The sequence below is a fragment of the Nuphar pumila genome, chromosome 9 (assembly GCF_984573655.1).
Source record: "Nuphar pumila chromosome 9, dmNupPumi1.hap1.1, whole genome shotgun sequence".
Classification (NCBI taxonomy): domain Eukaryota; kingdom Viridiplantae; phylum Streptophyta; class Magnoliopsida; order Nymphaeales; family Nymphaeaceae; genus Nuphar; species Nuphar pumila.
The window spans coordinates 114,235,868-114,251,605 of NC_143257.1; the positions used below are offsets into that span (position 1 = coordinate 114,235,868).

The window sequence follows — 15,738 nt, forward strand, 5'->3', positions numbered from 1 at the left end:
ACCTCAATAATCATCATCATCATCATCTTCTTCTTCTCCCCTTTCTGCTAAAATTAATAACAAACCGTGCAATTGATAACTGATAATGTAAATAAAAGGCAACTAGTACATAATTTAAATTTTAGACACAATTAAAGTCTTAACTAACAATATTAAATTGACATCCAAGTCATACTAAAATGTCATAAGTCATAACTAAACTACTAAGAGTTCATGATAACTAAAAACATTACATTGAACCAGGGTTACCAGAAGCGCCATACTATATAGGGAAGTGCGTTTCGGAAGTGCGAAACATGGCACTTCCAAAACGTGCGGGGAAGCATGCTTCCCAATTTAGGGGAAGCGCGCATCCCCCTTCCTTTCTCTTATTTTTTTGTGTTTTTTTTTATTTTTCTTACTTTTTTATTTTTTTTAGCTTCTCCCTCACTTCCTGTTCGCTTCTGAAACGATTTCTGGTTCGCTTCTAAGTCGTCCATCACTTTCCGCTTCCTAAAATTTTGGAAGTCCGCTTTCCGCTTCCGCTTCCCGCATCGCTTCCCACTCCCGCTTCCCCGACTGACAACTTTGCATTGAACCAACGTCTTATATGCCAATCTTCATCTATAAAGTTCTAAACTATAAAAATCCTAAAACTAAACTATCTTCTAGAGCCTATTTGCTAAATATTAAGACAATATTTTCTCAGTGTTGCATCCAATTGCCGCGCGATGATCTCTTTATTTTATGTTATTTTTTGGCAAGTGGGTCATCATCATCATCTTCAGAATTTGGAACAATGGTTGAAAGTCCTTCTTTGCATTTTTGCAAAATTCTTCTTTGAATTTCTTTAAATTCTTCTAGTTCAACAATAACATCAGCACCAACAACACTTTTCCCCTTCGCTGCATAACTGCCTACTTCTGATCCTATGCTAGGGGCTGTAGGATCAGAAGTAAGGAGCTTATCTTCGTCATACACATCCTCCCAGGGTCCACATACCCCATTTCTACCTCATTCATCTCTCTTTCTTGTCTTTTTTTTTATCAGACCATCAAGTAATTGCTGACATTGTCATTTCGCGGCATTTGACAATTGCCTTGACTTGAAAGAGGCAACATTATGATGTGTCCCGGCTAAATGATGCTTCACCCAAGAGATACCACCCAAAAAAGTATTTTGGCAATAGTTGCATTTTATTTTTAATCTTCCGATGCCATATTCTCCCAATAACACTCAATAAGAAGCAAAGAATAAAGATTTTTCACCTTAACCCACTTCCTTGAGTGGAAAAAATGGGTGGAAATGCACTCTTTAGAAAATCGCAAAAGCCCTCTTACTTGAGTAGAAATCGGCCCCCAAATCGATCTCATAGCTCTTAGGGTATATGAGTTTCCTTCTAACAACCTCTACACAAAGTGAGAAGTCGGCCCTCAAGCGGCCTTTAAAACCCAAAACTTAAAAAATAATTTTGGGTCTTTTTTAAGTGCGCCACACTTGTGTCGTACGATATGACATGATACAGGAGCGTATCGTACGATACACCCGATACGAGTATGATACACACTCGTAGCACGATACGAGTGTGTATCATATCGTACCGACACTGGTTTAAAGTGTAAAAATGAATGATTGTGCATCAACTTCTCACATATTTTATTGCATTGTCTCTGAGTTGCAACTGTGCCTTATAGGTCGTTTCTTTGTAACAATAGTACTTGCCTGAAAAGGTTTCCAATCTTGAAACAAAATCAACAATTCTTTATCCAATTGTTATGTTCTGTCAATAATTAAAATTACATTTTCAAAGGGGGATGGACACATTAGTACTTGAATTGCATTGACATGAGTTCCTGATATGCATTGATTTTCTGTGCATAGCTATTTTGAGTTGTTTGCTATCTTTCGATATTTTCTTGCATATGTTAAGTCTCAACCATGAGTCATGTTTAGATTTGGTGGTAGCTATTTGTTGCAAACTTATAAAAATGGCATGTGGGGACCTTCTTCATCTTGATTAGTAAAAGATTTTGGGTATCTTCTAACTTAGCTTGAGTAGACAGTTAATTAGTCCAAAGGAACAAGATTCAGTTCACTTATTTTGAGCCCTTTGAGTAGTGGTTGACAACAGGTCGGGTGGCTTGCGGATCACAGGCTGCCCAGCTCAGTGCAGCCCAATTAGGTCTGTTGGCCTATCCCACGGATCAGGCCATCTGGTCAAATTGATTGGCCAGGCTTGATGGTTCTGGCATGTCAACAGGCAGGTTGGCTAATCCAAAATAACCCTGAAAAATGCTGTGCTAAAACTATGAGCCAAAATACCCTTGAAAAATTAGCTAGTATTCTCATCAACTCTAACAGGATACATGCTGATGCATAAAATTTCAATGCCTGTGATTTTTAAAATTGATTGGTCCCTTCGATGTCTTTGACTTATTCTCAATGGCTATAAACTTTTAGCACACACTTGATTAAATATTACCTGCCTGTTCAATCTATAATATACATATGTAGAAAAAATATTCTTTTATTCTTTCACATATAGCAATTTATATATTCTTTCTGCAGGGTGTTGCTGTTGCACTTCCTATTTATTTTGCTACGGAAAGGTAACTTCTCTGGTGTCAACTAATGGGTCATTTCGGAGGAGTGGTCCAATTTGTTACATATTGAATAAAAGTGCCTTCTAACCAGATAAATATATTGAAATTAATTAACTTAACTTTTAATGTTAGTTTTCTAAGGAATACTACTTTAGTGGGCTTAATATAAAACTTTGTGAAAAATCAAAGGTTTCATGAATCAGCATAAATACCCAGGTTTATGAATCTCGCAAATGACTGCACGTTTCTTTTTAGAAGCCTTTCTTCTCGGCATTGGTGCAATTTTTTTTTGGATAACTAGCTCTGTAAGTTTATGTAGTATTCTGGATTTAAATTGTTTTTCACTTGAGATGTTCAAACAGTAGTGGAGCTTTTTTGAAGAAACCTAATTCAGTTATGCCCTGATCAAAGAAACCTACTTTAGTGGGCTTGATTTGTTGATTTTAGTTCTTTTGCCAAAATGACAGTTGTTTGCTTCATGAGGCAAAACACATGACCATTTGAGTGACATGCTAAGAAAATATAATTTTGTCCCGTCCATCAGCCAAGAACTGTCCAGTTGATCAGTTGGTTGAGAAGATCACAGAATGGGACCAGACATTGTATTAGCATAGATGACGGATAACCTCTTCAACTATTTTCAATTTAACAGTAAATATTTTATAGCCCCAGGTAGCTAGCAGTAATGTTGTGGGGGATAATACCACAGTTTCTTCAATATACAATGATTCCTAATTATATGGTCAATTCAAAGGCCAGGAATATGCCTGAGTAGCAGTTCCATATTTAATGCATAGCATTTCTTGGTCAGTAAACACTTCATTCTTTCTGGGTGTTGAGGCATCTAACGATTGCTTCTTTATTGGTGCTGCCATCATAGCACAGCAAGTGGCAGGCATTCAAATTAGCAGCACTTTCTGGTCTCGCTGAGCCTCTAGGGGTGATCCTTGTAGGTATGTGGATGATTATGCAGATCTTAGTTGTTTTATTTGTCTATGAAAATCCTTCTGATGTAGAGGAAGTTTCTTTCTCTGTAACTATGTCTCATTTTGGTATTTTCCTTTGCTGATATATTGGTGCTCACCACAAGCCTAATACATTTTTGGACATGACATATATCCATCTTGCTTTACAGTTCATCAATGTGGCTATGCACCATATATCAACATCATTGGATTGTAAATATCTGTTAGCTGTTCAGAAAATAGTGGATGAAAGAGACTGCTTATTATATGATGAAACTTGAGTTTGACTTGGCTTTGCTACATTCTATTCTGTGCATTAACTGGACACTTGGTGGCCATCAGCTTGGCCAAAGGCTGTGGAAACCCCATAGGGACATATCAACATTCAGATGTCTGCTTTGGGTAATGAGTGATTTTTTTTGAAGTTATTTTCAAGCTCTACATATCCGAAGACTGAAAATGATGGTCTGGAGCTTTATCATTGTGGAAAAACCTATATACTTTTAGTAGCCTAGGGAGGCTAACCTACAGAAAGGTCTGCTATGACAGAGGGCTTTGGTGTCTAAGAGGGTAATATATGGGTCAGCCTCATCTTTTTTCGGGTAAGAAAGATTTTATTTGCAACTAGCCCACATCAATGCTGTTGTTACATCTTGATATGGAAAGTTAATTGGACGGCTAGCTGTAGGACAAGACAAGATATTCTACATAATCTAGATGGATCTAAACCTACAAGAATGAGGTGTGTGCATACAAATGTTTTATGCATTTTGTTACATTTGGTGTGGAATGTGAATTGGATGACCGGCTGATAGGACACCTCAAGATATGCTGCATCTGTAGATGGACCTTATTTAGGTCATATTATACACCTTGTTATGCATGTATCTTACAGTAACAAGATATGTTCACTTAATAAAATAATCTTTTGTGTGGATAATTATCCTTCATGCCATATGTTTTGAAATAGTTTTCATCAACATGAACGGGTCTCCTGCATATGTATGCACTAGATTGTAATGAAGTAGGAAAGATTCACACACAAAGCCACTAAGGACATAAACACAAGCCAATAAGGTCAATAGCACAAGCCACTAAGGGCAAGAGAACACTCACAAAATAAAAAATATTGTTTATTAATCACTCATAAAATGAACAAAAAATGCATTAATGAGGAATGGGGAGATCCCATTCAATATATACAAGAGCGCCTGTAGACTAGTCTAATGGCTATATTGACTAGCCATTAGACTAGCTCTAACGGCTAGTCAACCAACTGTCCAAACCAGCAAAATACAAATTAAAAACAGAAAAATAAAAATAAAAAATACAAAAAAGAGTTTTACCTATATACAAAAATACTACCCTTAAATATGTAAACATATTATATACATAGATATATATATGTATTTATATCATTGTCATCAATATCGGCGATATTTTGAAAATGTCACGAGAAATACCGATATTTTAAGGTAGCCAATAATTTTTAAAATATCAACAACAACAACAACAACAACAACAACAACAACAACAACAACAACAACAACAACAACAACAACAACAACAACAACAACAACAACAACAACAACAACTACAACTACACCTTCATCCCAAAACAATTGGGGTCGGCGATATGAACCAAAAAAGAAAATCATTGTGGGTCTTCCACTGTAATGAAAAGAGGCGGAAGCACCAATAGAGCAAGTGTCACTCTTCAAGAGTGACCACTAGAGCCAAGAACACAAACACCGAATGTGCACACACAAAAACTCTCAAATATGGAAATGGCTTAAAGTCATAAGTTGGATATTATTGAAGAAAGGAAGAGAGGGGTATAAAACCCATACATAAGAAGGAGAACACCTCCTCTATTTATAGAGGAGGGAGGCACTAAAGAAGAGACTACAAGGGGGCTCCCTTGTAGTCGTTGGGAGCTCCAACGGTCAGAAATCTGACCGTTGGGGCCCCAACGACTACAAGAGTGGGCCCCCTTGTGGTCATCCTAAAGAAAGAAAATAAAAAACAAAAAAAGGAAAAAGTAAAAGGGAAAAAGAAAAAAGATAAAAAATAAAAATAAAAAAGTACATTGACTGAATTACAAGAATACCCCTATCGGGTATTTCAATAGAATAGAATATGTATATATATACATATATGTATACATATACTTATATATATACGGATGTATATATATATATAAGTATATGTATATATATATAAATAAATAAATAAATAAATATATATATATATATTTTAACACGCCCCTCAAACTTTACGGGGAGAAGACCGAAAGTTTGCTAAGGAGAAACATGAATCGTGGAGTTGGGAGCGCCTTGGTGAAGAAGTCAGCTAGTTGATGCTCTGAAGTAACATATGGTAATGAGATAGTCCCTCTGAGGTATTCGTCCCGAACATAATGGCAGTCCATTTCAATATGCTTGGTCCGCTCATGAAAGGTGTGATTACTAGCAATGTAAATCGCACTTTTGTTGTCACAGCAGAGCTTGGTGGGAGTGGAAATGGGGACGCCCATGTCAGCAAGGAGACTTTTGAGCCATACGATTTCCATAGTTGTCATTGCCATGGCCCGATATTCAGCTTCAGTGGATGACAGTGAAACCTTCTGCTGCTTCTTGCATCTCCACGAAATGAGGGATTCACCTAAAAAAATACAAAGATCCGTTATTGAGATACGATCATTGGGATTTCCTCCCCAGTCAGCATCAGTAAAAACAGTTAAGTCAAGAGAGGAGGAAGAGGATAAGAAGAGTCCCTTTGATATAGTATTTTTGATATATCTGACAATTCTCAATACGGCTGCCATATGAACCGAAGTAGGTGCATGCTGAAACTGGCTTACTGCATGAACCGCATGAGCTATGTCTGGACGCGTGATGGATAGATAGGTGAGAGATCCGATTAATTGACGGTAGGGGGTTGGATCCTCAAGAAGAACACCATCTTCAAGTCTCAGTTTTGCATTAATGACTTCGGGAGTCTCAACTTTCTTTTCATCAGATATTCCTGATTTGGCACAAATTTCTGCAGCTAATTTCATCTGAGATAAGATGTATCCTCGTGGGGAATAAGCCACTTCAATCCCTAAAAAATATCTCAAATAACCAAGGTCAGACATATCAAAAGTTTCTTTTAACATGGACTTTACATCATTTACTCCCTTTTTGTCATTCCCAGTAATGATCATATCATCAACATACAACAGAAGCATAATAATGGAGTCACCTGTCCTTTTAACAAAAAGAGCAGTGTCAGTATAACAAGAAGAAAATCCTAAATTTATTAATACGTTACTAAACCTATCATACCAAGCTTTAGGTGCTTGCTTAAGACCATATAAAGCCTTTTTTAATTTCAAAATTTTTCCATTTAAATCCATACCTGGAGGCAGTTCCATATATACTTCTTCATTTAAATTACCATTCAAAAAGGCATTTTTGACATCAAGTTGAAAGATTGACCACTTTTTAACTGCGGCTATAGCAATAAGGGATCGAACACTAGTCATTCGAGCAACGGGGGCAAAGGTTTCATCATAATCTACCCCATACTCTTGGGCATATCCCTTGGCTACCAACCTAGCCTTATATCTTTCCAATGAACCATCACTCTTAGTTTTTACTTTAAAAACCCATCTATATCCAATGGGTTTCTTGCCATTGGGAGGATCAATGATTTCCCAAGTTTGTGCCCTTTTAAGAGCATTAAGTTCAAGTTGCATAGCTTCATTCCAATGAGCATATTGCTTAGCATCATTGTAATGAGATGGTTCATGAAAAGAGTGAAGAGCAAGTAGGCATGCTCGAAAGTTAGGCGAAAAAGAATCATAAGAAACAAATCTATTTGGTATTTTGGAAATTCGATTTGATCTTCTTTGAGAGGTCTCTTCGATGGACTCATTTTGGGAAAATTTTTCAAGGGCACAAGGAGGATTCCTTTCATTCCTTCTAGAGTAGACTTGAATTTGTCTTGAAACATTTTCTTCTAAGTTTTGATCATCGCTTGGATGTTCAACAAGATCTTCACTAAGGGATTCATTAGGATCAATATGATCATCTATGATGTTTTCTTTAGGCAATAAGTCAAATAAGAATGAATAATCAATATTTTCATTCGGTTGGTGCGAAAAACCACTTTCCTCTTCAAGGAATGTGACATCTTTAGAGATATAAAGCTTGTTTTTAAGTATGTCAAAACATCGATACCCTTTTTGTTTTTCGCCATATCCTAAAAAAATACATTCAATAGCCCTAGGAGAAAGTTTATCATTCTTGTGAGTTAAAACAAAACATTTACATCCAAAAATTCTTAGTCTTTTATAATCGGGAGACATATTGTAAAGTTTTTCAAATGGAGAGAGATTTTTCAAAGAGGACGAAGGAGTTCTATTAATAAGATATGTAGAGGTTAGAACCGCTTCGGCCCAAAAGGATTTTGGAATGTTTCTTGAGATTAATAACGTTCTTGTAGTCTCTATTATGTGCCTATGCTTTCTTTCCGCAAGTCCATTTTGTTGCGGAGTGTTGGGGCAAGAACGTTGGTGGAAAATTCCATTTTCTTTCAAATAGTTTTGAAAATCATTGGACATATATTCGCCTCCCGAATCGGATCTAAGAATAGATAGATTTCCCAAAAATTGGTTTTTGACCATTGCATGAAATTCTTTAAAGAAGGAGAAAACTTCGGATTTGCGACTTAGGAAGTAAATCCACGTGAATCGAGTAAAATCATCAATAAATACCACATAATACGAAAAACCTCCTTTAGACAAAATAGGGGAAGGTCCCCACACATCGGAATAAATAAGTTCAAATGGCCGAGTGGTAAAGTAACTTCTTTGTGGAAATGGAATAGCTTTAGATTTTCCAAAAATGCAATCTTTACAAGTCATGTGATTGTCTTTACAAGTATTGTTCAAAAACGGAAAAAGAGACATTTTTACAAAATTTGGATGGCCAAGTCTCTCATGCCATATTCCAATACTTTTGTCTTTTACAAGATTGCACGATGACTTAGATGGAAGAGTAAAAAAATCCATAAAGTAGAGGTCACCCCTTCTATGGCCTTGCCCAATCAGCTTCCTTGACTGGAGATCCTGCACGGTGCAATCCTTAGGTGAGAAAGAGACTTGGCATCCATGATCGGTGATTTGAGATACGGAAAAAAGATTTAAATTTATTTTAGGAATGATTCTTACTTTAGGAACAAATTTTTTTTTAAAATCAAGTGATCCAATACTTTCAATTTTTAGTGATGTACCATCGGCCGTTGACACACAAGAAGATATAGGTTCGGAAAAAATATTTGAAAGAGAATTTTTATGAGATGTCATATGAAAAGAAGCACTGGAGTCTAGTATCCACATACCTGGAGGAGATGAAGAGTAGGCAATGGCGGCCCCGGATGTTGAAGGAGAAGTCTTGAGAAGATGTTGGAGAACTTCGGAGATGTGATTTAGAGTTTCTTTGATATCTCCTTCTTTGGTACTTTCTTCCTTCTTCGGAGAAGTTTCCCCAACCGCGGCAACCTTTCCTTTGAGTTTTGGACAAGCCGGTCTAATGTGACCCGGTTCATTACAATAATGGCATATTATTCCCCTTCTAGGCCCATTATTATTTTTGTTAAAATGGGGAGGTCTATACGCTTTAACATTTGATCCGAGCCTAGTAACGGCCAAAACTTCATCACTCTTGATGCTTAAGCCAAGTCGAGTTTCTTCTTGACATATCTCGGCGAGGGCATCTTCAATAGGTAAGGCTTTGCTTCTATGGAGAAGAGATGCCCTTACTTGTTCAAACTCCGAGCGAAGACCATGAAGAAATTGAAAGAAATGTTCTTTTTCAATTTGTTCCCTCCTTAATTCAATATCTTCCGGAGCCACCCACTTAGGCTCAAGAAGAGCAAGTTCATCCCAAAGGGGAGTTAAAGAGCTAAAATAGTCCCGGACACTCATGTCCATTTGTTTGGTGGAACGGATTTTTTCTTGACAAAAAAATTGTCGAGCAAGATCCTTTTGGGTATACATACCCTTAAGGAAAAACCAAGCCTCATTGGCCCTTCTAAATTTGGCTATATTAGCACAATTTTTAAGGTCAACATTGTTCATAAACCATGCCAAGATTTTGGCATGGTTACTTTCCCAATCCTCAATTTTGGATTGATGATCATTAATAGCTTTGATGCGCTCATCGCCATCTAAAGCCTTTTCAACTTCATTTTCGATCTTGGGGAGAACAAGAGAGGGTTCGGGAGTAGTTCCCATAACAAAACCCCAAAGTTTCTTACCTCTAAGATGATTTTCCATAGCGGAGGCCCACATGAGATAGTTGAACCCATTTAGCTTAAAAGAAAGCTCCACTTTAGAGTCACGTTCCATCGGCACCAACAAGTCCTTCCTTTCTTCAAAAAATGAGTCACACGTTCCAAAGAAAAGGCCAATCACCAACCGAGCTCTGATACCATGTAATGAAAAGAGGCGGAAGCACCAATAGAGCAAGTGTCACTCTTCAAGAGTGACCACTAGAGCCAAGAACACAAACACCGAATGTGCACACACAAAAACTCTCAAATATGGAAATGACTTAAAGTCATAAGTTGGATATTATTGAAGAAAGGAAGAGAGGGGTATAAAACCCATACATAAGAAGGAGAACACCTCCTCTATTTATAGAGGAGGGAGGCACTAAAGAAGAGACTACAAGGGGGCTCCCTTGTAGTCGTTGGGAGCTCCAATGGTCAGAAATCTGACCGTTGGGGCCCCAACGACTACAAGAGGGCCCCCCCTTGTGGTCATCCTAAAGAAAGAAAATAAAAAACAAAAAAAGGAAAAAGTAAAAGGGAAAAAGAAAAAAGATAAAAAATAAAAATAAAAAAGTACATTGACTGAATTACAAGAATACCCCTATCGGGTATTTCAATAGAATAGAATATGTATATATATACATATATGTATACATATACTTATATATATACGGATGTATATATATATATAAGTATATGATATATATATATATATATATATATATATATATATATATATATATATATATATATATATATATATATATATATTAACATTCCACATGAATCCTTCTCCTCCAATAATTTCTATCCAATGCCATGCTCTCGGTGAGGTTCAAAGCATTCATATCCTTTCCTATCATCTCCATCCAAGTCTTCTTAGGCCTACCCCGACCTCTTTTAACTAATATATTTTTCATTTCTCCATCCTTCTAACTGGAGCATCATTAGGCCTTTGCCGAATATGTCCAAACCACCGTAAACGATTCTCTCTCATCTTATTTTCAATGGATGCAACGCCTACCTTCTTACGTATCTCCTTGTTTCGAATCTTATCTTTTATTGTATTTTCACACATCCATTTAAGCATACGCATCTCAGCTACACTCATTTTTTGAATATGATATCTCTTGGCAGCCCAACATTCCGTACCATATAGTAAAACAGGCCTAATTGTCGTCCTATAAAACTTTCCCTTCAACCGCAATGGCATTCTACGATCGCACAACACTCCAGTTGCACTTTTCCATTTCATCCACCCAACCTTTATCCTATAATTTACATCTCCATCAATTTCTCCATACTTTTGAATAATAGATCCCAAATATTTGAAACAGTCATCCACCGGTATTTCTTGCTCACCAAGCTTCACTACACTCCTATCACTACTTCGTTGCTTACTAAACCGACATTCTATATATTCTGTCTTACTCTTACTCAACCTAAAACCTCTTGCTTCCAATGTCTGTCTCCATAATTCTAACTTAGCATTAACCCCAACTCTAGACTCATCAATCAAAACAATATCATCAGCAAACAATATACACCACGACACATTTTATTGAATTGATCTCGTAAGCTCATCCATCACTATAGCAAATAGGAAAGGGCTTAATGCAGATCCTTGATGTAACCCAACCGTTATAGGAAAATTGGTTGTCACCCCTCCACAAGTGTCGACATTGGTTACTACTCCTTCGTACATATCTTTAATTATACTAATGTACTTGAGAGAAACACCTTTCTTATCACAATATCACTAAAACAAAAATATTGTGATAATATCACGATAATATCACAATATTTTTGCAATTAAAAAAACTTATTTTTATATATTTTCAGTTAATTTTCCCATTTTTGTTTCTTTTTGTAATTTAAATACTCTTAAAACTTGTTTCTTTATATTTTTGTAAGAATAATAATAGAAAACCTATTCTTTCTTACTAATATTTACATTTTTAAAAATTTTTAAGTTTCCAAGATTTTCCTTAGATTTTTCACCTTTTGAAAATATCTCCGAGAAAAACCCTCACCAAGAAATTACCTTGAATGATATAGGTGACTATGATTTATACATATTTAAATGTATAAATACCTATACACACAATATATATATATATATATATATATATACATATACATACATACATGTACATATTAACATAGATGTCACATTCAGTGAACCCTAAGCTATTTGATCTGCTTAGACTAGTGAATCAACGTGGTTCCCATATCTACTAAGCTGATACATGGATAATACTAGAAATGGCATTTTGGGTATTTCCCATCCTTTGTAGGCAAAATTCTTTGGTTTGCTAATTCCTCTGTCAAATACTTTCAGTAAGGAGTTTAAAAAAAATTATTTACTAGATTAAGTGTTTGGTCCCATATAAACAGATGCAAATCTGTGATCATATCCTTGTCGGCTACACAGGACCCAAGCCATTTGACCACCTGTTTGGGCTTGTTTATCACCTATGTTTTGGACTTTTTTCACCTCGGTTTTCTAGTAATTTAGGTTGCCACAACTATTCAACTACCACAGTGGAGATCTAACCCCAGATATATTAATTGGTGCCAGTTTGCATATTTCTCATCCTTTTAGAGCTGAAAATACTTTTAGCTGCGGAAGGCTCCATCACATATCACAAAAATCTTGCAATATTTTTGAAAAAGAACATGGTTCTTTTTAAAAAAAATCGGAAGAGAAATTCTTTTAAGATTTTGAATTGTCCTTTAAACTGAATTTATCTCGATAAGATCATCATGCTGTTGCAGTACATGAAATAGAAAAGTAAACTTTTAAAGTTTCTTATCCTTGAAACATTTTTCTTTTTCTCTGTGGTTTTTTGAGACTAATGCCAATACTTGAGAAAACTTCAAGGGACATTTTTTTTCTTTTTTAATGAAAAATAGAAATGACCTATTTTAGGGCATAAGTAGATGTTTTAGTTTTTGTGTTGACTATCATAAATTTTCTTTTAACATGCTTTATTGGGATTAATATATAAATTTATGCAACTAGATGGTTTTGTGGTTTGAATGTCATCATTTTTTAATTTTGCATTCTATAAGTGCATGCATTTTATCATAAAAAGATGGTTTTGTGTTTTTAGATGCCATCAATGATTCATTTTGCATTCTTTAAGTACATGCATTTTATCATAAATTATAAACTTATTGTGCTTCTTGTTATGCAAAGAAACTGTTTTTTGAACATCATTTGCTACCCCTTGTTTTGTTGTGTCCTTATCTATCCATGCCCATGACCAGGGAACCTTCACTGTTGCTTCGGGCTACATGAAGGAATCACCTTTTTCTTTTGGATCTGGATCCTTCCAACATTTCATCCTTTTCTTCAGGGGTGCCATGCATATTCAGTTGATGGTCCCTTTTGGTTTTTAGGCAACCAGCTTACAGCATTCTACATATTCTAAAATGTGCAGAAAATATGTTCTGAAACTCTGCATATATTGAAAAGATCTTTCAGTGATATGTTTCAGATTAAAATTTTAGGGAACTTAGTGTTGCTCTCCCTTTTTCACAAAGCTTAGAAATGATCTAAGGTGATATATGTTTATATGTTCTGGATCCTTACAGTTTTCTGCATGGTTTTTGTCTTCTTTTGAGTCTATGCTTACAGATTCATTTTGTTTATGGATATTTTGCAGCTTATCTATTCCCAAGCAGCCTGTCTTTTTGCTTACAGAATCACTTATTTTAATTATGGATATTTTGCAGCTTATCTGTTCCCAAGCAGCCTGTCACCAGAAATTTTGGAGGGGTTACTTGGATCAGGTATTTGATGTTACTCCATTGAGGTTGACAATGAGATGCCTTTTATTGAAGGTTGATACTAATGAATACATGCTGTGTTTGTTTCTTGGCAGTCGGGGGAGTGATGGCTTTTCTTACCTTGCATGAGATGCTTCCCCTGGCATTTGATTATGCAGGTCAGAAACAAGCTGTTAAGGCTGTTTTCCTAGGAATGGCTGCCATGTCTGCCAGGTATTTCATATTAGTGGGGCTATCCACACTAGTTTTTTCTTCTTGTGCAGTAGTTGAAGTACTTCATGCATCTTGATGCTGTATCTATTGTAAGATATGGTCACCTGATCCGGTACTTATGCAACTTGACCTGACACCAGTCAAGTTTGGAGTTGGCACATGCACTTGGATTCAAGTCAAGCTTTCTATAAAACTAAGATATTACATGGATCAGGGTGCTCAAGTTGGTATTACTCAACTGTGTTTGAGTTGTCATTTATGTCTTGTAAGACAACATTTGATGTTGAAAATGCTGTTTCCTTTGATCCAACCCAAGTGAACCTGCTCAGCGTCCAGCCAAAACCATTCAATGCAGACCAAGCCTGAGCTGGGAGCTGCATTGGCATGGCAGATTTGTTCATGTTTTCTATGGACCGAGGTGAATGGAGCAAGTGTTCTATGGGTTTGGATGATCTTAGGTTTGGCTTAATCTTGTCTCAGAGCTTGGGAAGACTTGTATAGATTGTTCATGAGCTAGGACACACAATTTGGTTCTTTTCTTTTTCCTCTCTTTTGGTAGTGAAGCTGGAGAATACTGCAACTCTACCCAGTCCAACTATCTTATTTGGCTTGATAGTTTAGTTCACTTTAAGATAGTGCTGCTCTATTCAGTCCAACTATCTTATTCGTCTTGACAATTTGGTTTATTTGACTAAATTGAATTTTGTTGCCAAGTGCTTGTGGTTGCCTATTTGTGTGTAAACCTGCACTTTGTCAATGCTCACAACCAAGCTACTAGACGATTCAAATGCCGCTCCAACCCATCCCAATTCCTATCCGTGTTGCAAGTTTGCACTAATATTCTATTGTCCATCATCAACCTGTTAAACAGGGGCTTTTATTTGCTTAAATCGGTTTGTTTGTTCTTATTCCGTGAAGTAATTAAAATTGGATTCTTATGCTTGTGGAAAAGTTCACTGCTGCGCTCACTTGTTTTCACTTTATTTTGATAATGAACAGCCTATACTTCTTGGAGATCAGCGTGCCTAAGGAGACGAGCTTGTAGCAAGCAAAGCTTCCTGACTTGTGGCAAAACTTTGGCTTCAGCTCATGTTAATTCTTTGCATACTTTTAGCTTTAGCAAATGTCTCTCATGCACAGTTAAGGCCAAGAACTCTTTTGTTTACCAATATTCAATATCAATAAAGTCTGTATTACTAAACAGTGTTTGCATAAGGTTGTCTAGACCAGGTCTGGCCCTTAACACTCCCACATTTCTAGTGGTGGATCCGGCGAGACGAATTTGGATGGATCCTGGTCTTGTTGGGTCCAGGCCAGGTAAAGGACACCACCTGAACTTGCAAGTTCGATGAATTCAGATCTGTGTTCAATTAGTGCTTTACATGTGCCTGCACACACACACACACAAATAGAAAAAAAAAATGAGAACTTTTAACCTTTTTTGGTCGGATGTGAGCCAAGACGCTGATCCGATCCGGTTGGACCTGGTGGGGATCTGCTTATGTCCAGCTGGATCTGTCCCACTTTGGATCCATGTTTTAAAGCTTGATCAAGGCCTGGCAAGGTCCTAAGTTTTTTATTAGAATGATACATTCGGGCAGTTGATTTTTGAGAATTGCAAGGAGTTTCCTGATATTTTTGGAGGACTATAAGCTCCTTGAAAAATAGTGAGTCCTTAAGGAGGCGTGTGTTACACACCCAGCCGCAGAAAGGCACTTTTAAGGGATGCAAATGGGTTGGATCCAGGATGGCGGTTTTGCATTTTTTTGGCTGTTCCGGATCTGACTCCCCATCTATTTAGCTGTTCCGGATCCGACCCATCTGCATCCCTATCACTTTTCCACCATGAAAGGGGACACCAA

The 15,738-nt window shown here is 36.7% G+C and overlaps 1 protein-coding gene across 2 annotated transcripts in view; it reads left to right on the forward strand.

The window, feature by feature from the left end:
* LOC149828941 (ZIP metal ion transporter family) overlaps positions 1–15,079 on the forward strand; it is a 38,419-nt gene extending 23,340 nt beyond the window's left edge. For both annotated transcript variants that reach the window (XM_090017009.1, XM_090017010.1), the window contains exons 8-12: positions 2,548–2,588; positions 3,468–3,535; positions 13,610–13,666; positions 13,759–13,876; positions 14,876–15,079. In XM_090017009.1, coding sequence (XP_089873135.1) covers positions 2,548–2,588; positions 3,468–3,535; positions 13,610–13,666; positions 13,759–13,876; positions 14,876–14,921 — 330 coding nt within the window. In that variant the 3' untranslated portion in view covers positions 14,922–15,079. The remainder of the gene's footprint in view (positions 1–2,547; positions 2,589–3,467; positions 3,536–13,609; positions 13,667–13,758; positions 13,877–14,875) is intronic.
* The last annotated feature ends 659 nt before the right edge of the window (positions 15,080–15,738 follow it).